This window comes from Babylonia areolata, chromosome 20 (genome assembly GCF_041734735.1).
Source record: "Babylonia areolata isolate BAREFJ2019XMU chromosome 20, ASM4173473v1, whole genome shotgun sequence".
Classification (NCBI taxonomy): domain Eukaryota; kingdom Metazoa; phylum Mollusca; class Gastropoda; order Neogastropoda; family Buccinidae; genus Babylonia; species Babylonia areolata.
In genome coordinates, this window is record NC_134895.1 from 26556163 (window position 1) to 26583877 (window position 27715).

At 43.0% G+C, this 27715-nt stretch overlaps 1 protein-coding gene across 2 annotated transcripts in view; it reads right to left on the reverse strand.

Annotated features, from left to right (window-relative positions):
• The window catches only part of LOC143295352 (uncharacterized), a 132701-nt gene that overhangs the window by 95383 nt on the left and 9603 nt on the right, over positions 1-27715 (reverse strand). The window contains exon 2 of one of the 2 annotated variants that reach the window (XM_076607005.1): positions 11116-13652. In XM_076607005.1, the coding sequence (XP_076463120.1) occupies positions 11116-13302 (2187 nt within the window). In that variant the 5' untranslated portion in view covers positions 13303-13652. Of the gene's footprint in view, positions 1-11115; positions 13774-27715 lie in introns of those variants that run through there. The other variant, XM_076607004.1, reaches the window with a different exon arrangement.

Below are 27715 nucleotides of genomic sequence, written 5' to 3' on the forward strand. Positions count from 1 at the left end.
TCTTTTCGTTTTTATTATGGAATGTCAATGGTTTGTTCTCTAAAATCAGAGATTGTGATTTTCTTTCATTTATTTGTACATTTGACTTCGTATGTTTAGTTGAAACCTTTATGGATAACTGTGACTCCGACATATTTGTCGGTTACAAAGTTTTTTGTAAATCTACAATCAAACTTTCAAAACAAGGAAGACGTTCTGGCGGTGTTTTGTGTTTAGTAAGAAATAGATTTGTTCCATTCATAAAAGTACTTAACGTTGAATATACTAATTTTTGTGTGATTCTTATTGACAAAAAATTGTTTGGAACACCTAAAGATGTACTTTATGTTTGCGCTTGCGTTCCACCAGAAGGGTCTCCTTTTTATACCTATTTTGACTATGATAATGGTATACATTTACTTGAAGAATGTTTGACTGATATTTTGTTGAAATATGATGCATATATTGTTCTTTGTGGAGATCTGAACAGCAGGACATCAAACATTTCTCATGATAATTTAGAAAATTATGTCCTTGACGTGCAACATAAGAGTCAATCACTTAATGCTAAACGCTCTTCGGAAGACCGTACTCTGAATAATTATGGGAAAGAACTGCTCAGCATGTGCACTACTTTAAGTTTAACTATTTTGAATGGAATATGTAATGGCGACCTTGAAGGTCGCTCCACATATATTTCTGATACAGGGAGTAGTGTTGTTGATTACTTTATTTTTTCAAACGAGCTATTTTCCATTGTGTGTGATGCATGTATGCTGAATGTTTGCGAACGGATAGATTCTGATCATGTGCCTGTTAATGCAAGTGTTACTTTTCCTAATGGAAATATATGTGATACAGTATGTAGTGATCAAATTTTGGAGAAGTTTGTATGGAATGATAACAATGCTTATATATTTAATGTTCTTTTATGCACAGAAAGAATAAATACTGAAATTGATAAGGCGATAGATTTAATTGATGTTGATGTTAACGAAGCTCTTGTCAAGTTTAATGAATGTATGAGAGGATGTGCTGACTGCACGAAGAAACGTATCTATATTGGTAATAACAGAAAGTTTGCTGATTGGTTCGATCAAGAGTGTAAGATTGAAAAAAGAAAAGTAAGAAGACTATTAGCGAAATGCAGACGTTCTTTGGATGGGAATGTTTGCTATGAATATAATCAAGTCAAACGTGAATACAAAAAAATGTTGAAAAGAAAAAAGAAACAGTTTAACGATGCATTGTTTGATCAACTTGTCACATCTATACAGAACCAGTACTATCGACAGCCATGTTTATTCAAACTGAGTTTATTATTGTCATCTACGAGACATGCTGATATATGGAATCTGGCACTGTTTTTACACCAGGCATTTAAATTTCGGGATATCGTAACATCTTAAGATGCTATACTTCATTGCAGCGTTTATGTAATATGTGTACTTATTATGTTTGGGTTATATATTTTCATTTTGTTTGTTATTACTTATATTGTCACTTACCCCTTCATAAGGGGCTTAGGCCTATTAATGAATAAATAATCTGAATCTGAATCTCTCTCAGGAAACTCAAGAAACCATTCACAGAAGTGGACTCTTTCGCAGAACAGCAAATTACCACATTTTCACATTTCATGGGAAAAAACAAATAGGTTTAATTCCCTCATTACTAAAACTAATAATAATCCACGCTGGTACAAGGTCAAGTATTCTACAGAGGCTTGGTGACAGAAATCTCAGATAATCTCTGGGTCTGACAACTCTGCCAGCAGGACTCCACCGACAGTCTCAACACCTCCCCACTAACTCGATCACGTGCCAGAAAACCGCGATGTCAGCACAAACAGATGGAAGAGCAGAGGTAGACGTCTCGAGTGAAAACAGATTTCCCCCCGTACCGGGAAATTGTCATTTCCATAATGAAGAGGACGTGGCGGGCAGCGGAAGAGAGGGGGAGAAAATGAAGGATTAGGAAGCAAAGCCCAGCGTTTATTGGATCCCCTCCTGGTGACTGGGTCTGTCCCTTTGCCCGGCGACCGATCAGTTAGCTGTGCCCGTGAACTGACGTGTGGCTGCACTGTGCCACTTCTTGCAACTCTGGACTGGCCAAGATTAACAAGATTCCAATTTGCAATTTTGATGATGTGTATCAGTAGATGATCTGGTTTTGCGCAGCCGATTATGCAAAAGACACAAATAAACAGAGAGGGCACGACAGACAGAGTGTGAGAGTAGGGAGCAAGGGGCAAAGAGAGAAAGATAAGGTGGGGGTGGGGAGTGGGGGTTGGGGGGGGGGGGGGGGGCAAGGGTAAGGGGGAGGTGAAGAAGGATTGAAAGATGCCAAAGAGGCCTCTGGCAAGAACTCAATCCAGTTATGAAATCGCCCCCGAAAAATGGTAGATTTGCAGCTCTCGTCTGTTTACAAAATTCCGTGAAAAATGTTCAGAGCCAACATACACTTCTTGCTGGAAAAGAAACATGAAATAGACACTGGGGTGACTGGTTCTCAGTTCAGACATAATGATTATTCTGTAATTATGGCACTGTGTATACTGACTGAAATGACGAACGCAGTTTTCTTCCTTCGTTTTACGTGCACATATCTAGAGCTGTGTCAGGCTCCAAAGAAATTTCAATAGTCTGCGATTGTATCATTATCAGTGATCGCTTTAACTTTTTATCGCTTTAACTCTTTTTTTTTTTTTTTTTTTTTAATTCAATGGTCTTTTGCAGAGAACGTTTCAAAATTCATTCGTCTGTCATGCTTTAAGAAATTTGTTGGCTTGTGTTGATAGCATAACAGACAAGTCGTTTACCTTTTAAAAGAAATTAGCGCGCCTGAGTGTATGGCAGATAATGCCTGCTATCTATGTGCCATACTGTGTAAATATCACAGGTCGCCTTTGTGATTGTTCGACCTTAATTCGGTTTATCAAAACATCCTTTCTAATACAAAGACGGGAAAAAAGAAAAGTATTATTTGCAAACAGGAGTGGAAACAGTGATATAAATAGTGTGTGTGTGTGTGTGTGTAGTTGTGTGCTCTCTCTCTCTCTCTCTCTCTCTGTGTTTTGTTCTTCACTGGGGAGTTCAGCATGCACAGCAGGCGACAACTGCTTCGCACTGTGGAGCGCTCATCGGGCTTGCTACTTGTTCCTGTCTGCTGACTGGACGGAGGCATTCTCACTTTAGCAAAGAGAAACTGACCATAGTTGCTAAATGGCGAACACGAGCAACAATGAGAGATTCTTCAAATCACGCCGTCCCCACTCCTAACCCTCACCCCGAGCGCGAGTTTTTAGGGTTGAAAGTTAAAGCAAGACTGATTTTTTACGCTTCTTCCCCTTCTTAGTGGAAAAAAAACGAAGACATCGGCAGGATCAGGGCTTGGACCTATCATCCATTCTGTTATGGCTTCCCAGTTGTGTGACGTGTTCTGTAAAATTTTCAACTGGTCTCTGAAGGACTGCTCTGTCCCCAGCATCTGGAAAAAATCTACTATCTGTCCTATCCCCAAGAAAAAGAACCCAGCCGCACTAAATGATTACCGTCCTGTTGCCCTGACTTCAGTAGTGATGAAATGCTTTGAAAAAATTATTCTCCGACATCTTCTTTCTTTCACTGAACAGCAGCTTGACTCTCTTCAGTTTGCTTATAAAGCACACAGAAGTACTGACGATGCTATCCCAACTCTCCTTCATAATGCTTTCCTTCATTTGAATAACACGGGATCTTTCGTTCGTATCCTTTTTGTTGACTTCTCTTCTGCTTTTAACACAATACAACCTCATCTCCTTGCCCTCAAACTGCTAGGCATGGATGTTGATCCGAAGCTTACTCTTTGGATAATAAGTTTTCTTCTCAATAGAACTCAGTCCGTCCGCTTTCATTCTGCCCACTCTTCTCTAAAATCTACTTCTACTGGTGCACCCCAAGGTACAGTGCTGTCCCCTGTTCTTTTTACACTGTACACAAATGACTGCAGAGGCACGGAGGAAACTCCTGTCATAAAATATTCTGATGATTCAGCAATTGAAGATCTGTCCAACTCTGATGCTATTTATTTCAGTGAAATTAAAAAGTTCTGTTCCTGGTGTGAGAAAAACTATCTGGATCTCAACGTATTGAAAACAAAAGAAATGTTAATAGATTTTCGGAAAGACCCCTTGCCTGTAGCTGACCTTGTTATTGATGGTCAAACAGAGGAGAGGGTCAATGAATATAGATATTTAGGGACCATCTTAGACAATAAGCTGACTTTTGACAGAAATGTTGATTCCATTCATAAGAAATGTCAATCTAGAATTTTTTGTTTACAGAAGCTTAGAAATGTTGGTATAAATTCAAATATTCTTCAAAATTATTATCGATGTTGTATCGAGTCTGTGCTTACAGTTTCATTTATGTGCTGGTATGGAAGTTTGGGAGTGAGGAGTAAGCGTGTTTTGAACGATGTCATGAGTGTATGCAGTAAAATTGTGGGAGTGAAACAAGCTAGTATGCAAGAGCTGTATGAAAGTCGAGTGGTTAAAAAAAAGCAGGCAGATAGCAACTGACGACACCCATATTTTAGCAAAGTATTATGAGCTATTGCCATCAGGACGACGCTACAGAACTTTTAAGTTGAAATCCAGAGCTCTGAAGACTTTTATTCCACGTTCAATCCACCTTTTAAATTCTTGAGAACTGTGTGTGTGTGTGTGCGAGCGCGCACTCTCATGTGAGACGTGTGAAAGTCCGTGCATGATAGGCTGTACCTTGTTCTAGTTGTGCGTGTGTGTGTGTGTGTGTGTGTGTGTGTGTGTGTGTGTGTTTACTGAGCTTAAAACGTGACAATTGGTTATAATGAATGTGCAATATGTAGGAAGAATAATGTGCAATATGCAGGATGAATGTACAATGAATATGTCTAATGCTAACGTCCATATTCTAAATATATTTCTGTTTAATAATTACGATGTAATAATTAATTGCAATGTTTTTAAAAGCGAATATGTGAAATGCTTTTATTTGAGAACATATGTTTATTACTCTTGTTTAATCAAGTTATCCGCGTGTGTGGGGTGGGGGTGGGGGGGGGGGGGGGGGGGGTCGGGGGGTGCGGTGCGGGTGTGTGCTAATTATCTGGTTGTGGTTTTCCGCAATTCATCTTTATTCTTATCTTATCTGTCTATTATAATCAATGTGCAGTATAGTAGGCTATGTTTATAATTATATTCAAATAATATTTCTTAATTCTTTCTGTTTTTACATTAAGAATACTAGTTATTACCTGCAGTGTGTGGATGTATGTATGAAACGATGTATGTGATATTTTTTACATTTGTATCTTCGTAATATTTGTTGGGGCTGTTGTTGGCTTTTACAGTTATGGTCCCCATGTTGTTTACTTGTCTATGTTGTGATAATGCACCTGACCAAATTTCTCCAGTTGGAGATAATAAAGTTATTCTTATCTTATCTTATCTTATCATATACCATACAGAATACAGAATACTTTATTATCTCAACAAGATAAATTCATGCATTATCCAGTGAGCCCTTCAACATATGGTGCGGCCAACGGCGTCCAGTTTGGAACCTTGGGAGTTCCTCACTCTATAATTATGATATATCTCTCTCCCTATATACATTTATAATATATATATATATATATATATATATATATATATATATATATATATATATATATATATATATATAAAGGGAGACAGGCAGACAGAGAGAAAGACGTGATGAAAGGAGTAATAATCTTCAAAACAAACTTTCAACAGTAAGGGCCCCGGGTAAACCACTTGACACACGCAATCCACACACAGTGGGGTGGGGGTGGGGTGTCGTGGGGAGTTGGAGGGGGGGGGGAGGCTTTCAAGCACTCTGCACCCATGTGCACGCCTGCCCATACCGAGTCTGAAAGTGAACTGTGAGTGCCAAACTTCGTTACCTACGCGTGCGAGATTGCGAGCATCGCTGCGTTGTGAACATGCCTGGCGTGCGGGAAATGGAAGGACGGGGGAAGGGGGAAGTTTAACCAGCAGTTGTACTTCCTCTGCATATTTTATTGCGAACAGAGTGCGACGGTATGTGTGCACAAGTGAGATTAACAGTAGATGGGCAGACAGTCAGAACAGATAGATAAATAGATACCGTCGAAAGACCCAGAGAGACAGGCAGACAGACGGAGACAAATAGGCAAGGAAGGGCACAAAGGAGTGTGTGAGTGTGTGTATCAAAATTCAAAAACATAAAATGTATGTTTGGATGTTGTTTTGCTTGCACTAACAAACATTTTAAATGATTCTTTAATTTCTGGTGTCTTCCCTGATGTATACAAAACTGAACTTGTTACGCCCCTGCTAAAGAATGCCACTCTGGATCACAATGACCTCAAGCGTTTTCGCCCTGTATCCAACCTTGCTTTTATGTCCAAAATTATTGAAAAAAATGTTCTCTCCCAACTTTCAGACCATTTAGCATCAAACAACCTGTTTTCTTCTTTTCAGTCAGCATTTAGATCTGCCCATAGCACTGAAACTGCTTTGTTGAAAGTAGTTTATGACCTATTACTGTCTGTTGATGAAGGTAAACTGTGTTAACTTTGCTCGATTTGTCGGCTGCGTTTGACACAACAGACCACAGTATACTCCTTTCCAGACTTGAACATGTTTTGGGGATTCATTTAACAGTTCTGAATTGGCTACATACACAACCAACCGCTTCCAGATTGTCTCTGTTTACAACTTTTAAGTCTGAACCAACCCTGATCTCCTATGGTTTGCCACAAGGTTCTGTCCTGGGCCCCGTTCTGTTCGTTCTGTACACTGTTCCTCTTTCTGATGTCATTTCTAGTCATTCTGTTCTTCACCACTCTCTTGCTGATGATACTTAGCTACAAAACCTCTGCAGAACCAACCCAAGTACACAGTCTGATTCCGTCAATGCAGGATTGTATTCTCGATGTTAAATCCTGGATGACATTCAACAAATGATGACAAAACTGAAGCTATGATTATTTCCTCTGTATGAATGTCCACATCTACTTCTTTTCCTGTCTCTATTGTGATGGTTATGCCACAGTTCAGTTTTCTAAATCAGCAAGGAACCTTGGAGTCATTCTTGACTCAAACCTCAGCATTCACGCTCAGGTAGTAAATCTGATATGCATAGTAAATTGTGAACTTCGTCGCATCAACTCTATCCGTCAGTACCTTTCTGTTGAAACTACTAACACTCTTATTTTTGGTTTTGTGCTCTCACGAATCGACAGTTTAAATTCTCTTCTCATAGGCTGTCCACATAATCGTTTTCAGCGAATTCAAAAACTTCAAAAACAATGCTGCCCTTCTGACTCTCAGAGTCCAACGTACCGATCAAATTTCTCCCCACCTCCGCATTCTACATTGGCTCCCCACTCTGCAGACTCTTTATATCTTTCTGACCTTATCAGTGTTTACACTCCCTCAGGAAATCTCCGCATTTCCTCTGACTGTTACATTTTGAAACTTCCTCGTGTCGATACAAGAACCAATGGTGAACGCTCTTTCTTCTTTGCTGCTCATCGTATGTGGAACAACCTTCCTCATTATATCAGTGGATCCGATTCTATCTCTGCTTTTCGCTCATCACTAAAAACTCATCTATGAAAACCTATCTATGAGCCCTATCAGCTTCCTTTTTCTCCAGTACCATCCATGTCAGCTCACTCTGGATGCATGAAGAGTGGGAGAGAGACTCTGTGTGTGTGTGTGTGTGTGTGTGTGTGTGTGTGTGTGTGTGTGTGTATGTGTGTGTGTGTGTGAGGGGGGGGGGGGGGGGGGAACGGGGGGCGGTTAAGAAAGAGTGGTCATGAATGGTTCATGTAATTTGTAATATTTTCTTTCATGTAGAGTGCCCTGAGCTCTCAGAGAGAAAGAGCGCTATACGAATGTACATTATTATTATTATTATTAGACCACAACATGTTAATGAATGCTGAGATATCTATTTTTAAAAGAAAAAACAGACAGACAGACAGAGAGAGAGAGATGCAGTGGGGGAGTGTTTTGATGATATATTGGTACTGGCATGCTACAAGCCCAAATCCAAATACTGACATTCCACCATATTATCGGTGACTAATAAAGGGAAACAGACCTACGACAGTTTAAAGAAGTGTTGTCACAAGCAGTTAAATCATCCAAAACTTAATGAAGGTAGCCGTGTACATATTTTTTTCTTTTTCTTTTTTATTCCACACACATACTTGACAACTACATAAAACACATGGTTCTTCAGTCTGGATAAGTTGGTGGGGATAAAGGGAGGAATGCGTTGACACTGAAACAAAGAAAAGAAAGAAAAAAAGTGTGTAACAATGAATTGACACTGAACTCGTGAAATTTCTGTTGCAATGTATTTTCGCGCTGTCAATGAACTGGGGACCCATCTGCTCCGAATCAACTGATCACGACATTGTTCCGCTCGATAATCGTACCATCGGCGCCCTGTGTAATACGCGCCTAAAGCAAGTGACCGACGGTGGCTGTCACTCCTGTGACCGTCACTTCGGACGTCGGACAGTCACCTCGGACAGTTAAGTGCTAGTTTACGCAACGTCAACCTCCAAAACAACTCCAGCACAATCTGCCGGCAGCGTGTTTCTGCCCGGGTCAGACGACACACTCATCCCTCCCTCACTCCATTCAGCCCCCCCCCCCCACCCCCTCTTTCCGTCACATCCCATTAAACCTCCGCCCACTTCCTGGCACCACCCCCTTCTCCTGTTCCTTCCTCAGTCCATTGTGGAACCTCTTCAACCCCTCCCTGAAGTCCTCCCATAACAAGGTGTTCCATTTCCCCATATTTCCACAATCCACCTGACTATCATTATTTCATCCTTAATACAATGCCCCGTGGCAGGATCACCCCTTCCCTCCCTCCACCACTAACCTTTTCCACAGACACTCTCCCTATCCCCACCCCCTCAGCCACCCTCTGCTCCAAAGGCGGGGGAAAAAGAATAAAAGAGTCACGATCAGAGAGCGTAAAATTCATTTGGAAATTTCGCGCTCTCTGGTCTCGAGTCTGATAAGGTGCGACACGCCATACAAAAGTCCCTCCCCCAGCTACTTCAGTGACCGGCGATTTTCCTCCCAGTTCAGTACAGTCCGGACAATTCGTTCTGGTTTGTTACGTTCGCCTTGAGACTGTCACACGACGATAATAAAAACCCACACTGAGATCTCAGGATAAAAAGGAGAATGCTTGTCCCCCTCTCTCCTTCCTAACTTCGCTCAGCCTGCCGTGTGACATACAGGGAACTGTCATTTTGTATTCAACTCTGTGTTTTTGTCTTTTCGTTTGTTTGTTGTGTTTCTTTTCGTATAAAACTCGGTGTTTTTGTCATGTTCTCTCTCTCTCTCTCTCTCTCTCTCTCTCTCTGTGTGTGTGTGTGTGTGTGTGTGTGTGTGTGTGTGTGTGTGTGTGTGTGAATAATATGCTATCATATTGCTCTTTTGCCTGTGTCCCTTTATTAAACTCTCCCCCGCACCAACTCTCTCTCCAACTCTTTATTTCAGTGTGTGTGCGTGTGGATGATTATATAAAAGAAAAAAAAAACGTGGATAACAATGTAAAAAAATGTCTTCTATATTGTAGATAAGTACACAAAAGGAGTTTACAGAACCGTCATTTCTAGAGTATCCTCTTTCCTGTCACAATATCCCCATTCAGGAAACTCGTAATCTGGAGAAAAAATATTTGATCTTCTTATACCACTCAGAGAGAGAGAGAGAGAGAGAGAGAGAGAGATTGTGTGTACATTTTATCGTTTGCGAACAGTCGAACATGACTTATCTAGAAACCTTGTTTGAATCAAAACGTTTGGCAACTGCGTTGAAATGTTGGCACCTGTCTGCTGTGGGTGACTGCAAAGCCTTTTGCCGTTGTGTATTTATTGCTTATTGCTGACTGCGATCATCCGGATCCCAAATGCACAACAACAAAATCTAGTTATAAAATAGTAGAACAAATAAGGCATAAAACATATAGTCTGTAGTGCTCTTGTTGTGATTCTTGTACGAATGAAAAATGATATACCATAATTTATGTAACGTTTGCCATGTTCTTTGATACTTCTCCATATCTCATTGGAGACTAAATGAAATAGACATTGAATCCTTCACTTTAAAACACACATGGTGCACATGCTAGAAATCATAATCGACTGATCCTGCTTATCTTGAAACACATTAGAGAGCCACAACTCTTTTCGTTAAAACGTGCGAATTAACTGTCGCTTTTAAATAAGGAGATCGTTATTTTACTTTCATTCCTTATATTTCCATAACGAGTAACGTATGACTTTGAATCCGCAGGCATCAAACTTAGCGAATTGCGATCAATGATCTGGTATGCACACTGCATCTTGTGAACATGCACATGCACTCTCGATTTAAGATCCAGGAATAAACCCCACCAGTCACGTGCACACTATATACTCACTGACCCGTATGCATTTCCAAAGGCGCGCGCATGCACATAAACAAGCACACACACACACACACACACACACACACACACACACAGAGAGAGAGAGAGAAAAGAAAAAGAAAACAAAGAAAAGAAAACACCTGTGCACACACGAGCACAAGCACGCACACATAAACACACACACACACACACACACACACATATACATTCAATGTATTTTTGACAATTTCAAGATGTTATCTGCTATTGCAGAAGGTTTGCTGCATAGTCCAATTGGATATTTGTTATAGTTGTTACAGTTGTTTGATGTTAGCGTTTCCTTCTATATTGTGCCTATGTCTCCCCTTTTAATGTCTTATTTTTTCCAATGCTCTGTATCTTTCCCCACCACACACACACACATACGCGCACACACACATACACACACATCATTCATCACCCTCTGCCCAATACCGTTCCCACCACCACGCTCCGCCCTCCACCACCCCGCACGCCCCCCCCCCTCCCCCCTCCTTTTTTTCTTTTTTTTCCGTCTAATATCACTTAAAGTGGAAGACATTAAACTGAAGACTACTACTACTACTACTACACATATACATGCACACACACACAAGCGCACTACACACACGCGCGCGCGCGAGAGAACTCCTCCAAGACTCACGTGGTGATGGGAGGCAGCGTCCTGACAGCAGTCTCCCTGCTTGTTGCAGCAGGAGGAGGAGGGGGAGTCCATGCCGTCCAGCAGGTGCTGTTGCTCTGTCTGCACCCCTCCCCCCGACCCCCCACAGCCCTCCGCGCAGCCCGGGCTCCTCCAGCCCTCCCAGGGCTGACCCCGGCACTCCGCCACTGCCGCCTCCCTGCCCTGCTTCATCAACGTCGTGCTGTCTGCCTTGGCCAACACCCCGGGTGGGGCGGACACCTCTCTCTTCAGGGTGGCGCACATTTCTGTCGTGTCGTTCACGTAGGTGGCAGAAGCGTCTTTGTTGGGTCGACTGGAGAAGTCAGCAGAACATTCCTGGCTCTGCTGCAGTTCTCTGAACGTGGGGATGACGCGGTTCGTTGTCTCTGCGTTACTTCCACAGGCAGAGGAGGGGGCGGGGTGTAGGGGGTTGCTGAGGTAGGGGGCAGAGTCTTTGTTCACGTAAGGAAAGTCACCTGGGATGGACGATGAGTGGCAGGCCATCTCTGCGAAACCACCAACAAACTCACCACCCTCCCCCCCAGAAAGGCAGGCCGCCTCCTCAGCGTTGAGATATGGTGCGGACTGTTTGTGGCGGTCTGGAGATGCGTCGGCTGCTTGCTCCCCTGTGGAACCGCACAGACTGGCGCTCTCCTGGCTGTTGATGTAAGGGGTGAACTGGGCACTGACTCCTCGCGGGGAGATGAGCGGGCCTCTGCCCCCTGGGCTGACAACTGTGGCCACGTTGCTCCCAGTCCCGAGCGAACCCCGGGTGGACTGGTCCGTGACGGTGGAGGTGGGTTGGGCCTTACTACCACCGGTGGTGCCAGCTCTCTTGTTCAGACAGGCCTCCAGCTCTCTTCGGATGTTATCTTTTGGCAGAGTTCTTTTGCCGCTGTGATTAGCATCAGGTTTGGCGCTTGTCTTTGAGCTTGGACACGATGCGACGTCTTCGTTAGTGTAAAGGGTATCTCCAGTTGTGGGGCGATTCTGCCCAGTGAGATCACATCGATGTCCATGATAAACGTTGTGCTGATTGATATATGCCTCACAATCCATGCTGAGACTGCCCTGTGGAGCGCAGTCCACAACACTGTCAGCTGCTCGTTCACTTCCACTTTCGCCCTGTTGAGAAGCTCCTGAGCTGGCGTTATCTGAAACTGGTGCGGGTTTTTCTAGTTTATGCCCAAAACGACAATCATCAGCAGGGGTTTTAGGGTTGGCTGAATCTGTCCCATTAACGTACAGCGTGGATTCGATCCCAGCACACGGTATTTTCCTGCCCATGGTCAGACAGCCTGCCCTACTACCGGCATGGTTCTGGATGCCAGGATATGCTGCTTGTTTACCAAAGGTTTCCTGCTTTCGATCCATAGTCCTAGTGGCAGAGGGCTGTACATCCACACCACTTGAAGACCGCAGTGTTGAATCATCAGAAGGTCGGCATGCAGGGTCTGTACTTTTGGCTGGCTTGGGAGCTTTCTTGTTGGGCCAGGTTCCAGAGCAGTCAGCACCATCACGTTTTCCAGAACCTTTTTTCTTCGCGACACTCAGTTCTTTCCTGGGATAAGGTGGCAGCCTGCACGGACGACGGTGAAGACTTTGGGACGAAGACATGGCACAGATCTCTTGGCTGGAGAGGGGAGGAGGGGGCGGAGGGAAGGGCGGGAAGTTGGAGCAGCCATCTCCCAGGCAGGACGTGGAGGCTGAAGAACTCAGGGACGCCAGGAGGGACGTGCTGCGCTGGGGCACCACCGGCAGGTCCCTGCACAGCTCTGGAGGTGGGGGTGGGAGGGGGGTGTCTGCTTCATCATGAGACACGAAGCGTTTACCCAGCGGCACGGGGTCAGGGGCTCTGCCGCCACTCCCAGCAGGCCTGCCGCTCTGTCCGGGGTCCACTGTGGATCCGCTGTTGACCTGTTTTCCTGACTGGCCAGGGTCTGGTGTGGATCCGCTGTTGACCTGTTTTCCTGACTGGCCAGGGTCTGGTGTGAATCCGCTGCTAACACGTTTCCCTGACTGTCCAACGTCCACAGGAGATCCACTATTGACATGTTTCCCTGACTGCCCTACAGGATCCTGAGAGGATCCACCATTCACACGTTTTCCCGATTGTCCCGGATCCGCGGCAGATCCGCGGTTAGTGTACAGTTTGTCTACTGAAGGCATGGTGTGTGCAAAGGGAGAGTGGCCATCACAGACAGGGACGCTGACTGAGTGACGTGACGACACCACTTCTCTTAGTTACTGTCTGTCTGTACGGGGCACGTACCGCTCCTATCCATTCCCCAGTGTCTGTGCTCGACACAGACCCAATGGCGATCCGTCTCCTTCCAGCGTCCTGTCCACTCCGCCCTCCCAAAACGCCGTGTGGAGGTCGATAGCCCTGCACCACCGTATCGGCACCGGCTTTCGTGCGCGGCGGCCAGTTCCAGAGGAGAGGGAAGCGGCGGCCGTGACAGGCGCCTGTCAATTCCCCGTGCCCACCACACTCTGGCAGCAGTGCCGCACCGCGATTGCTGCACAGCGGAGAGTGGGTGTCGCGTCTTGCTAACTGACCTCAGCGCTGCCTCCACAGTTGTGTTGCTGATGTTACAGCACGGAGGTGCGACATGCGGCGAAACCTCCCTCCTCCCCCAGTCCCCCGCCACTAACATCCCTCTTCCCATCCACCCCCTTCCTCCCACCTACGCATCCTTCGTCCCTCGTACTTAAGTTTGCGCCTCCACCCCACCCCTCCTTTCTTCAAAAGCCACCCTTGACTTCGCCAGCATTCTAATTTCTTTCGTGGAGCAGGTAGAGAAGGAGGGGAGGGGAGGGGTGGAGAAGAAGAAGAAGGAGAAAACATGTGAAAATGTGAACCAAATGCAAAGAAAAGATACAGAAAGAAGGGAGAAAAAAACACACGAACACACAAAGAAGAGAGAGTGGAAAGGAAACCAAACAAACCAAAAGAAAAGGGTAAAAGTTTAACGACGTGAAAGGGAAAAGAAGAAATAACAAAGAAAGAAGGAGCAGACAGAGGAGGGGAGGGAAAAAAAGAATGAAGGCAAGAAAAGAATAAAAAGCAAAGCAATACGGAGGAAAATATGACACTTACTGGTCCAGAGACAGGGAGCAGCAAGGAAGGGCTGCTCATGGAGAAAAGCTGAGACTGAGAATAAATCTTGATAACCTACAACGGGCAGGTTGAGAGAGAGAGAGAGAGAGAGAGAGAGAGAGAGAGAGAGGAAACGAAACGAATTTTTATTTCACGAGGGTAGTGGAGTAAGCACAGCTTTTTACTTCCAGCTGTCAAGGGCAAAGAGAGAGAGAAAATGAGGATGAAGGAAGAACACGAGACCTACACGAGGGAGAAGGAAAAAAAAAAGAAAGGGGAACACATTGACGGACAGAAAAAGAGGCGATAGAGAGGTAGAAAAGCGCACAGAGCTTCAAGAATATGCGCTATAGCAAGATGTCTTAATAAATGAATATATATAAGAAAGAAGAAGGATTGTGCAGGAGAAGGAAGAAGAAACCAAGAGGGAAACACAATGACAGTGAAGGAAACAGATAGATAGAGAGGCAGGCAGACAGATATACACGGAAAGACTGGGAGACACGCACACAGACGGCGAAGGGTATAACAAGAAGCCCCCGAAAGAAGAAAACCAGAGAAGAAAAAAAAGCGACTAGCGGCCAAAGTGTGGTTGCTGCAGGGTACAGCAGGAAGTTTTCCCTGCCCCGCCTGGCTGACTCCAGTCCTCAGCATGTTGACTTACACCACTGCCCTGCCTCCATCCTCACAACACTGACCACGAGTTTACACATGTATGGTCATGAATGATCACAGAGGAGAGTGAGAGAGAGAGAGAGATGGGGGACGAGGGGAAGGAGTCTGAGGGAGAGAGATGGACAGACGGACAGATACAGACAGACAAAGAGAGACAGGGACAGACGGACAGACAGAGACAGAGAGAAAGGAAGAGAGAGAGAGAGAAAGATGGACAGATAGAGAGAGAGAGAGAAAGAGATGGACAGATAGACACAGAGAGAGAGAGAAACAGGCAGACTATCAAACTGACAGATAGAGAGAGAGAGAGAGAGAGAGAGAGAGAGAGAGAGAGAGAGAGAGAGAAGGTGGGGGGGAGGGGGGGGGCAGACTATCAGTCAGACAGAGACGGAGAGATGAAGGGTCTGAGACAAACATCTCGTGCAGACAGAAAGGTAAAACAAAACAGTCACACACACGCACACGTTCACACGCACGCACAATCCCCCCTCCACACACACACACACACACCAAAAAACAAAACAAAAAAACAACAAAACCCCGAAAGAGTGGGGGGAGACTCAATCTTGGAGAATGCTGAGCGCTGCAGCACGCTCTGCCGACTTCCTTTCCCCGTCATGTTGATTCAGGACACCCCCCATGACAGCAGGTAGAGAGGAAAAAAGTTTGAAAACCTGTTTTAAATAAAATATAAACAGGAAAGATTGATAGGATCTGAGCTGGGAGAGTGAAAGAGTCAGAGAGAAGGGGGCGAAGAGGGGCGGTACTGAAACAGAGAAAGAGGGAGAAAGAGTCAGAGAGAAGGGGGCGAAGAGGGGCGGTACTGAAACAGAGAAAGAGGGAGAAAGAGTCAGAGAGAAGGGGGCGAAGAGGGGCGGTACTGAAACAGAGAAAGAGGGAGAAAGAGTCGCAAAGAAAGAGACACTGTGGGGGTGGGGGTGGGGGGACAATGAAAGAGAGAGAGAGAGAGGGAGAGAGAGAGAGAGAGAGAGATGAGGGACAGTGAGAGATTGAGAAGAGAGAGAGAGGAGACAGACAGAGAGGGGGAGGACAGAGAGAGGTTGAGAAGAGAGAGAGAGAGAGAGGGAGGGGGGGCGTGGGGGGACAGTAAGAAATTGAGAAGAGGGAGTAAGAGAGAGAGAGAAAGGGAGGGACATTGAGAAAGGTAGAGAAAAGGAAGAGAGACAGTCAGAGAGACAGGCAGACACACACACACACACACACATACACACACACAGGAGACAGAAAGAGTCCGGCTTTGCTGTTTTATCCATCTTAAGGTACAAAGCCAATATGAAATGGGGAAATGCGATTTTGTTGAAAAACAACAACAAAAACAAACCAAATCAGACTGACAAGCACTGTCACAGGTCCTTACAAAATCTCACATCAAAGATTTTTAAAACCTGAAATGCTCGCGCGCGCGCGCGTGTGGGTGTGTGTGCATGCGTGCGTGCGTCAGGGGGGAAGAGAAAGAAAGAGATATAATATAGGGAATGGACAGGAGTAGAAAAGACCGCTTTAAAAGATAAGCATACAATGGAATGGAATCAAAATTGTGTAAAAACAAAACAAAACAAAAAAACAACCAAAACAGAATGGAATAAAATCAAATTCATGAAAAACTGAAATAAATCATTAAAACAATTTCACTCAACCGTGTGTCACAGTTTAAGAATTGCTCTCGCTCGAACTCATATGGCCAGCGTTGGCTTTTGCTCTCACGCACCACCGACGCGTTAAAAATCGATGAGGGCTCTTCTTCTTCTGTCCAATTTGCCCGTTCATCCAAACTGCCAGTCAGCCTGGTTCCAATTCACAACAAAAGAATTGATACCAACTCGTCTTCTCCTTGAAACAAGTAGCTAGTTCGTTAGACTTAAGGCCAATACTAAGCAATGTACGAGGGTCATTCAATAAATAAGGTGAATTTTTCGGTATAAGGACTTCTAATACAGATAGAAGCTTACTTTTTTTTTTTTCTTTTTTTTTTTTACTTCTTTTTCACATGGATTTAATTTGTTTTGCAGATTAAAAAAAACTTTGAGAGTTTTGGCGATTAACAAAGATGGCCGACCAAGAAGCATGCTGCAGGATTGAACAGCGGTCAGTTATCAAGTTTTTGGTTGCTGAAGGGTGCAAACCAGTTGAAATTCACAGGAGAATGTCAACTGTGTATGGTGCCACATGTTTCAGCCGAAAAAATGTCTACAAGTGGGCTAAATTGTTTAAAGAAGGACGGAGCAGTGTTGAGGATGAAGACAGGCCTGGAAGGCCTACAGAAGTGAGGTCTCCTGAGGTGATCGAATCAGTCAATGACCTCATTCAGTCTGACAGAAGGGTGACAGTGGATGACATTGCATGGACTTTGAGCTTATCTGTTGAGACAGCACACAAAATTGTCCATGATGACCTTGGCTACTCGAAGGTCAGCTGCCGGTGGATGCCAAAGATGCAAGGCCTCACACAGCAGCCCGAACGGTGCAGACCATCAACGAGCTGGGCTGGGAACTGCTCCCTCATCCCCCTTACAGCCCAGACCTTGCCCCTTCAGACTTTCACCTGTTTGGTCCCTTGAAAGCGTTCACGAGAGGCACGAAGTTTGAAAGTGACGATGAAGTCAAAAGTGTTGTGAGCGACTGGCTGAGACATCAGTCCAAAGATTTTTACGCTGAGGGAATACGGAAGCTTGTGCACAGATGGGAAAAGTGTGTGACAGTGCTGGGAGACTACGTTGAAAAAAAAGAAGTAAGCTTTTATCTGTATTAGAAGTCCTTATACCGAAAAATTCACCTTATTTATTGAATGACCCTCGTATCTTCTGCTTGGTTGGAACCGTTCACTGCAGAATACGAATTGAAGCAATTTGTCTTCTCTCCTCCCTGCTGAAGAAAAAACTGGATCGATACTGACGATGATCACTGACCACAAATTTTACACTTCAGTGGAATGTTAGAACAAACATAATTTGAAATGGAGAAAGGGATTTAGCCATCTTTACTGATTAAATGTTGATCTTCTCCATGATTATCAGAACTTCCCAAATTTTGTGAAATCATATTGTTTTTCCCATGAAGCATAACTTGATTAGAACAATACCCACGATCGACATTAACTTGTCTTCTTGTTGAAATAATATTTCGTTTCAGAGCAATACGACTCATAATAACATGGTTTCAATTGAACAGAGTGACACACAGAGAAAGAGAGACAGAGAGAGAGAATCAAACCCAGAGAATATAAGGTGGGGAAAAAGAACAGAGGAATGGGTATAAGAGAGGGAAAGGCAGCATAAAAGGAAGACAGTGAGAAAGGGAGGCGAAGAAAGATGGAGTGTGAACGAGGGTGAAATCGCAATAAAAAGATTAGCAGAGAATGAAATGGAATCAGATAAAATTAAAATAAAAATTGCAATCCAACAAAATGAGAGAAAACCAAAACGAATTGTTGAACGGTGTGCCACTGTTCTGTTTAAAAATTCCTTTCGCTCGACCTGGGTGGGCCAGCGTTGGCCTTTGCACAGACACGTTAAAGATCGATGAGAACATTTCTTCTTCCCAAATTGCCCGTTATTCCAAACTGCCAGTCAGCCTGCTTCCAACTGTGTCGTCAGAATCGAGACCAACTTCTTGGAACAAATCGCTAGTTTCGAAGACTTAATACCGATATTAAATAACGTACGTTGAGTCTACTCAGTTTAAATCGATAAGTTCAGAATGCGAACTGAAACCATCTGTCTTCTTGTTGAAAACGGGATTTACATTGAAATTGAACAATCCCAAGGATAGTATTGATATAGTTTGACATTGATTCTTGATACTAAGTTTGCCGGTTTTATTCTGAATACCGACTGTCTTTTACACTTATCAGTTAAACTTAAGCGCTTCCAGAATAATTATATATCCGGATTCGTGTCTTTTTGGAACACAGTTGTATTCAAACGTCCATTAAAGGCAGCAGATCTGATATAATATACATGAATATTTGTTGTTGTTGAAAGATCAAGGAAAACATTTGGGTGAATGTGGCTGCAGAAAAACAATTCAGAAGCAAAGACGAGGATGGTATTTCGTGTTTTAGAAAGCTGTGTTATACAGAAAGCCACATTTATGCCTTTTATTTATTCACATTTTTTATATTTGTATTTCATTTGTGAAAGTATGTGGAAAATCCGTCAGTTCCCACAAAAAATAATTTTAAAAAAAAATGATAAAAAAATATAAAAAATCGCTTTTACAAAATGGCCGATGCCAGTCTGATTTCATTTCAAACCCATACCCACATCGGTAAGCTGGACAGAAAAAAGGATACATCTTGTTTGTACTGGAAGGTCACACACATTGTACTGGAAGGTCACACACATTGTACTGGAAGGTCACACACATTGTACTGGAAGGTCACACACATTGTACTGGAAGGTCACACACATTGTTTGTACTGGAAGGTCACACACATTGTACTGGAAGGTCACACATTGTACTGGAATGTCACACACATTGTACTGGAAGGTCACACACATTGTACTGGAAGGTCACACACATTGTACTGGAATGTCACACACATTGTACTGAAAGGTCACACACATTGTTTGTACTGGAAGGTCACACACATTGTACTGGAAGGTCACACACATTGTACTGGAATGTCACACACATTGTACTGAAAGGTCACACACATTGTTTGTACTGGAATGTCACACACATTGTACTGGAAGGTCACACATTGTACTGGAAGGTCACACACATTGTACTGGAATGTCACACACATTGTTTGTACTGGAATGTCACACACATTGTACTGGAAGGTCACACACATTGTTTGTACTGGAAGGTCACACACATTGTTTGTACTGGAAGGTCACACACAGACCACAACACCGGAAAAAGCAAGGAGGCAGGTAGCAGGTCACCTTATGTCAGGCACAGAACTTCCATGTTCCAGTTACACAAACACAGCGCCCGAATAGTTTTTGCCTGAATTCATGATTTTCACTGGATTTAAAAGATTCGTCATAATTCCCATATGTGCGTTTGTGTGTGGCAATTCAGTGAATTGTCTTTTGTGCTTGACAGCAGTGTATGGAGGGGGATAAAAAGAAAGAAAGAAATGGAAAAGAAAGAAGTGATGGAAACATTAAGAGGTTGAGCGGACCCACATTTAAAGGAATAAGGGAGAAGAGGGTCAGAGGTCAGAGGACCCACAAAAAGATTCATCATAATGTTTCATGGCAGTCAAACAATACCGCAAACCTCCAGTAAAAGCAATATGGTAAAAGCTTGTCTATTTCTTCTTTCTTCTCTTCCCTCCTCTCTCTTGAACACTGGGCGACAAAATATTATATAAGGACTGGATTGAACTGCCGAAACAAAATCCATCATAATGTTTCGTAACAGTCTAATGAAATGATACAGGAAATATTCCGTAAAGGCAATACAGTAAAAGCTCTCTCTCTCTCTCCTTCTTATATATATATATATATATATATATAGAGAGAGAGAGAGAGAGAGAGAGAGAGAGAGAGAGAGAGAGAGAGAGAGAGAGAGAGAGAGAGAGAGAGAGAGATCAACACAGAGCGATAAAATCTACAACGAATTCTGCTGCCGAAACAAGATATCAAATATAATGTTTCAAAGCAACCGATAGGAGACCGCCAACTTGACGCAAAAGCAATGCAGTAAAAGCTTCTTCTTCACTCCCTTTCCTCCTTCTTCTTCACTCCCTTTCCTTCCTTTCTTCTTCACTCCCTTTCCCTCCTTTCTTCTTCACTCCCTTTCCTTCCATCCTTCTTCACTCCCTTTCCTTCTTCTTCACCCCCTTCCCTTCTTCTTCACTCCCTTTCCTTCCTTTCTTCTTCACTCCCTTTCCTCCTTCTTCTTCACTCCCTTCCCTTCTTCTTTACTCCCTTTCCTTCCTTTCTTCTTCACTCCCTTTCCTCCCTTTCTTCTTCACTCCCTTTCCTTCCCTCCTTCTTCACTCCCTTTCCTTCCTTTCTTCTTCACTCCCTTTCCTTCCCTCCTTCTTCACTCCCTTTCCTTCCCTCCTTCTTCACCCCCTTTCCTTCTTCTTCACTCACTTTCCTTCCATCCTTCTTCACTCCCTTTCCTTCCTTTCTTCTTCACCCCCTTTCCTTCTTCTTCACTCCCTTTCCTTCCATCCTTCTTCACTCCCTTTCCTTCCATCCTTCTTCACTCCCTTTCCTTCCTTTCTTCTTCACTCCCTTTCCTTCCCTCCTTCTTCACCCCCTTTCCTTCTTCTTCACTCCCTTTCCTTCCATCCTTCTTCACTCCCTTCCCTTCTTCTTCACTCCCTTTCCTTCCTTTCTTCTTCACTCCCTTTCCTTCCCTCCTTCTTCACTCCCTTTCCTTCCTTTCTTCTTCACTCCCTTTCCTTCTTCTTCACTCCCTTTCCTTCCTTTCTTCTTCACTCCCTTCCCTCCTTCTTCACTTCCTTTCCTTCCTTTTTTCTTCACTCCCTTCCCTCCTTCTTCACTCCATTTCCTTCCTTTTTTCTTCACTCCCTTCCCTTCTTCCTTGCCTTCTTCTTCACTCCCTTGCCTTCTTCTTCACTCCCTTCCCTTCTTCTCTCCCTTGCCTTCTTCTTCACTCCCTTTCCCTTCACTCCTTTCCCTTCACTCCCTTTCCCTTCTTCACTCCCTTTCCCTTCTTAACTCCCTTTCCCTTCACTCCTTTTCCCTTCTTCACTCCCTTTCCCTTCTTCACTCCCTTTCCCTTCTTCACTCCCTTTCCCTTCACTCCTTTTCCCTTCTTCACTCCTTCCCTTCACTCCTTTTCCCTTCTTCACTCCCTTTCCCTTTACTCCTTTTCCCTTCTTCACTCCCTTTCCCTTCTTCACTCCCTTTCCCTTCACTCCTTTTCCCTTCTTCACTCCCTTTCCCTTCTTCACTCCCTTGCCTTCTTCTTCACTCCCTTTCCCTTCACTCCTTTCCCTTCACTCCCTTTCCCTTCTTCACTCCCTTTCCCTTCACTCCCTTTCCCTTCTTCACTCCCTTTCCCTTCTTAACTCCCTTTCCCTTCACTCCTTTTCCCTTCTTCACTCCCTTTCCCTTCTTCACTCCTTTTCCCTTCACTCCCTTTCCCTTCTTCACTCCTTTTCCCTTCTTCACTCCTTTTCCCTTCACTCCCTTTCCCTTCTTAACTCCCTTTCCCTTCTTCACTCCTTTTCCCTTCTTCACTCCCTTTCCCTTCACTCCCCTTCCCTTCTTAAACCCCTTTCCCTTTCCCTTTTCTCCCTTCATGAGGGGCTATGGCCTATTATGAATAAAAAAAAATATTCGCATTCGCATTCACTCCCTTTCCCTTCTTCTTCCTCCTCATTCTTCTCCCTAACCCTCTCATTCACAGTTGTTGCCTTTTTATTTTTTTTCCACAGAGATTGATAAGATCACGCCAGTTTTCATTCGTTTGTTTTTATTTGAAGCAGGCAAAGAATTCAGCCGCTGCTATGGATAAGAGAGGCAAGTATATATGGATATTGCCCTCTGACAAGAAGCTGTGGTGACTGGAATGTTCTTCACGACCACGAAAGCTGCACACGGGTTAACGCAATCCGCCATAAAAGCAATAGCGCTAATGGCGCAACCCCCGTACCCCCCCCCCCCCCCTAACTCATTCTCCTACACCCCCTCCCCTCTCCCCCCTCTGTTTTCCTTGCTTAACACTGACCATTTTACAGATGTTGATTTTTCTCATATATATACATATCCAACGAGACCGATTGGATCAATACTATCAAAAGCAATCTTCTTATGGAACCCTTCCCTCCTTCCCAGCCTGTTCTCTTTTTTTCTTTCGCCAGTAGACTTACAACATTTTTGTCACCAACTCTAGACCAGTAGAATCGATCCCCCTCCTCCACCCTCTCTCTGAAGCTGTGTGACTATCGTGTGTGTGTGTGTGTGTGTGTGTGTGTGTGTGTGTGTGTGTGTGTGTGTGTGTGTGTATGCATGCGTGAGTGAGTGTGTAAACATGTGTGTGTGTGTGTGTGTGTGTGTGTGTGTGTGTTCTGACAAAGTAAGTAAAACACAAAAAAATCACTGATTCCACACACAAGCTCAGAAAAAGCCAGTTAGAACAGTACAGCTAGATATTGTCCCCCTGTTCACCCCATACGCCCTCCCCTCCCCTCCAATAAAAAGCAGCAATTAGCTAATAGCGGATTGCAACTCTGGCTTCCCAAAAGGACAAGTGTTGGAATTCGGGGCCAGAGGCCAGACTGTGTGTGCATGCTGACGGCAGCGAGGTTTGGACACAGTCTGTCCTAGCCATGGACAGGGCGTCCAAACTTCCACGATGGTTTCGGGGGGGAAGCGTCAGTTGGGGGGTCTTGGTTTATTCCTCACGAATGATGCAAAGGAGGAGAAAGACGAGGTGGCTGACTACAAGGACTACGAGGAGGAAAAAGAAAAAAAGCACGAAAGAAAAAGGAAAGAAAAGAAAAACAAGAAGCCATTTCGCTCAAAAACTGAAGAGAGTTATAGGTGCGGGCTGAGAATAAAGATATTCAGATACAAATTTTGTTTTCTGATGCCTATTAATATCAATAAATCAATTAACCAATAAAACGAGGAGAAAAAATATGATGGATGTAACTAATAATAAGTTCCGACGTCTTTAATCGATGTAACGACCTACCTAGATTATAAATAAATAAGTAAATGAACGAATAAAACGCTTATCCCGAACAAGACCACACACAAAAAAGTCTAGAGAGTTTTTCAATGCCTTAAAACAGAAAACAAAACAAAAACTATACAGTCATAGCAAAGTTCAAGAGAAAACATGAGACAAAGCTTTCTTTAACTTAGCTTTTCATCGGTTTATATGACCCCATCAAAAATGTCGACACAAACATTCCATATTTTGTTTCTTTCTTTCATTTTTGTTCTACAGAAATAAAAGTTCAATTATTCAAACTGGCTGAAAGCTTGGAGTAAAAAAAACCAAAACAACAACAACAACAAAAAACAGCCCTACCCTCTGGAGGAGTGGTGACTTCTAAGGGTTCACTCCGACACAGAGAGAAACCTGTACAGCGCCAACCCAACCAAAGGCAATCAACTTAGTGCACTTATCTCCCCTGCTGCACTGAAAGGAGAACAGTTCGGATCCGCCATTCGATGCCAGCCAGCGGCAAGTGTAAGCTCATCTGTAAGTATGTCTATCGCTACAGGGGCAATAATGAAACGTGATATTTTCTATGACACCAATAATAATCACCAATTTAGAACCAATGTCCAACAGTCATAACCTCGGTTAGTGGAGAGTGCTTAAGGGGTGGGGAAGTGTAGGGGAAAGGTGAGAGGGGACTTTAAACTTCACTTTTTACTGGTTGGGTAAACAGGGGTAAGGGGGTGGGAGTGCAAGTAAGAGAGCGATTTTCTTAACTTTCCAATACTGGCTTGACCAAATCCTGGTCACAATGTTCACTGGTAATAATCTAATCCAGTATTCACTGTATTGGTAGAAATGATTTTCAAAATGTATCCACAGATCAGTATCTAGAAGGTATGCGCTGTTATCAATCATCAGTCATAATTCTCAGACACAGATTTATGAGACTTCCCTGGCTGATAATGTTTCTTAATAATTGTGAAATCAATACACTGTAGAAGTTTGATCTATTCTCAAGGACAAAACATTTTGCTAGAAACTGAAACGATATGGAACCAGGGTTCTCTGCGCTAAATTCCCGATGGGAGGGTCTATATTTATGACCATAACTGGATTATAAATTGAATTTGTATAAATACACACGTGTAAAGAAGTAATAAATAGACGGTCTCCATCGGTTGTGTTACGCGCATGTATCTCATTTTTCTATGTACATAGAATGATATATTTCTGTAGCCCTTGGTTTACCCCTCTTGTTAACATCACTTTTTCCTTTTTAAATGTCAGTTTCATCTCGGCTTCTCAGTTTCAATTCAATCCGTTATTTTTAAATTCATCTTTTACAAAGTTCTATTTCACTTGTTGAACACGATCTCAGACATGTCCTGGTGAATTGAAGGTTTCACACAGTTTCCCAACTACCACTTGAGACAGGACCAACCCCCAACATTATGTTGTCAAGTGGCAACACTACCACAAATAGTTGGCATATCATTAGCAACGATTTTTTTCGGTTTCTCTATTCTTTTTTTTTTTTTTTTTTTTTTTTTTAGCAAGCCGCTTAGTCAGGCGCGCACTGTGTGGTCGGCACCGAGTAATGAGTGTCACTCCTCACCAGTCTGGATTCTGGTTGCTGTGTTTCATAAACTGATTTACACGCCTTTGAAGATGTTTGTAATTCGCCACATTCAGCGAAGAAGTAACGACTGAGAGAGATCGAATGAAGGATGGAGAGACAGACAGAGAGAGACAGAGACAGAGAGAGAGACAGAGAGAGAGAGTAAGAATATGAAATACCTACTCAAACCCCGGACACAATTACACATGAGGTTACCACAAGGATAAGTAATTTCGCCGATTTTATTCAATATATTATTAGCAGATCTACCTAACAAGCTAGCTAAAGATACAGTCTTGGTTGAATTTGCTGATGACATTTGTTCATGGATGAAGGTGACAATGAAAAATAAAACGCCTACTAGGACATTGAATTACATAAAGAAAATATATACATACAATCTGTCAAATTTTTGGGAGTCTATCTTTCTCCAAAGCTTTCGTGCAATTATCATATTGACTATATACTAAACGAAGCAAGAAAAGGTCTAAATTTCCTTAAAATAATTTGTAAACAGCACTGGGGGCAAGATATCAAAGCGTTGGTATCTCTCGCTACCTCCCTCGTACGTTCACGCTTGACATACGCGCAAGAGGTTTTTTTTTCAGTTATCCGCTGCAACTCGTTCTAGGTGTGCCCATTCTTACATCAAATTTAGGGACTTACAGAGAAGCAGGTGTTTTATCTCTTGATGAACAAAGGGAAGCTTCAGCCGCGAAATTCGTTATCAAATCTTTCACATATGAAACCTTTTTTTAAAAAAAAGGAAGCTAATTTGAGTTCACAAAAAGATTTTGCTAAAAGAGCTTGACGATACAGTCTGTGACATCCATTAATACGTTTGCATCAGATATCATTAGTGCTACGGAATCAAAAGAAAAGCAAATTGCAACAATACCTCTTTTTCACCAGTCCCTGAATGGGAGCAGTGTAAAGCTACCTTTGACATGGATTATACAGATTTATCCAAGAACCAGTCACCATTTTTGTTAAAACCTGAAGTGTTCTCCCATATAGAAAATCAATATTCAAATTATCTAAAAATATACACAGACGGATCTGTTCTAGAAGATGGTAATTCAGGAGCGGCTTTTGTACTTCCTTCATTTAGAACAGAAAAATTATACTATATTGGTAGACAATATTCCATTTTTTCAGCTGAACTTATAGCCATACTTATGGCCTTAAATTATATTTCAGGCATTCCGAAAACTGCAAGTGAAATTTTATTATGTGTAGACCCAAAGTCAGTATTACAAGCTATAGAATCTTCAAATTCAAAGAAGTGAATTGAGATGACAATGGAAATAAAACATATTATTCACCAACTGACAAAACTTTCTGTTGGGTACCTTCGCACTGTGGAATATCTTCAAATGAGTAGGTAGACCAAGTAGCTAGAAGAGCAGCACGTAATTTCGAAGGCGCAATACCACTTGACATCCAGTGAGATCTACATGAATGCATTAGTTGTATAGAAAATGTATCTAGAAATCGATTTAAGAAATTACTTATAAATTCAAATAATCAATATTACCAATGTTGTGTAAACACATATCAGTATCAGTAGCTCAAGGAGGCGTCACTGCGTTCGGACAAATCCATATACGCTACACCACATCTGCCAAGCAGATGCCTGACCAGCAGCGTAACCCAACGCGCTTAGTCAGGCCTTGAGAAAAAAAAGAAAAAAAAGTATATATATATATACATACATATATATATATATATATATATATAGAGAGAGAGAGAGAGAGAGAGAGAGAGAGAGAGAGAAGCGTACATACATAAATAAATAAATAATAATTATTATGGAAAAAAAAAGAAGAAAAAAAGATAGTAGTAATGAAAATAATGATAAAATAATAATAATAATAATAATAATCATAAATAAATAATTAAATAAATAAGACAACAATGATGATAAATAAGCAAATAAATATAAAACATGAAGACACACATTCACACATACACCCACACATGCATAACAGATATGCCCCCAAAACGCAGTTTCATAGATATGAAAGCACCATCAAATACATATAAACGTACATGAGCTCCAATACACACACACACACACACACACACACACACACACACCACAAATTTCCCTGCACCTCCTCTACCCCCTCCTCCACACACTCGGAGTTTCTAGTCTATGTATCGCAGCTTCCACGGCACACACACCCACACAAACACACACACACAAACACGCACACGCACACACTCACACACACAGATGAACACTTACTTGTACAAGCACACACACACACGTCCATATCTCCCACCCCCAACCCCACACACATATATACAAAGATATATATATATAATATATACGTTCCAATATCCTGATGCTCCCACAGTGTAGGCATGCATACACTCACATACCTCATCCTCTATCTCACCTCCTCCCTGCACCCCCACCTCCCCCTCACACACACACACACACAACACACACACACACATGCACAGAACTCTCCTGACACTTGTGTACACTTACACTCTCACGCATGCACAAACGCACTCAAAAACATAGACCCACACATACACACAAACACA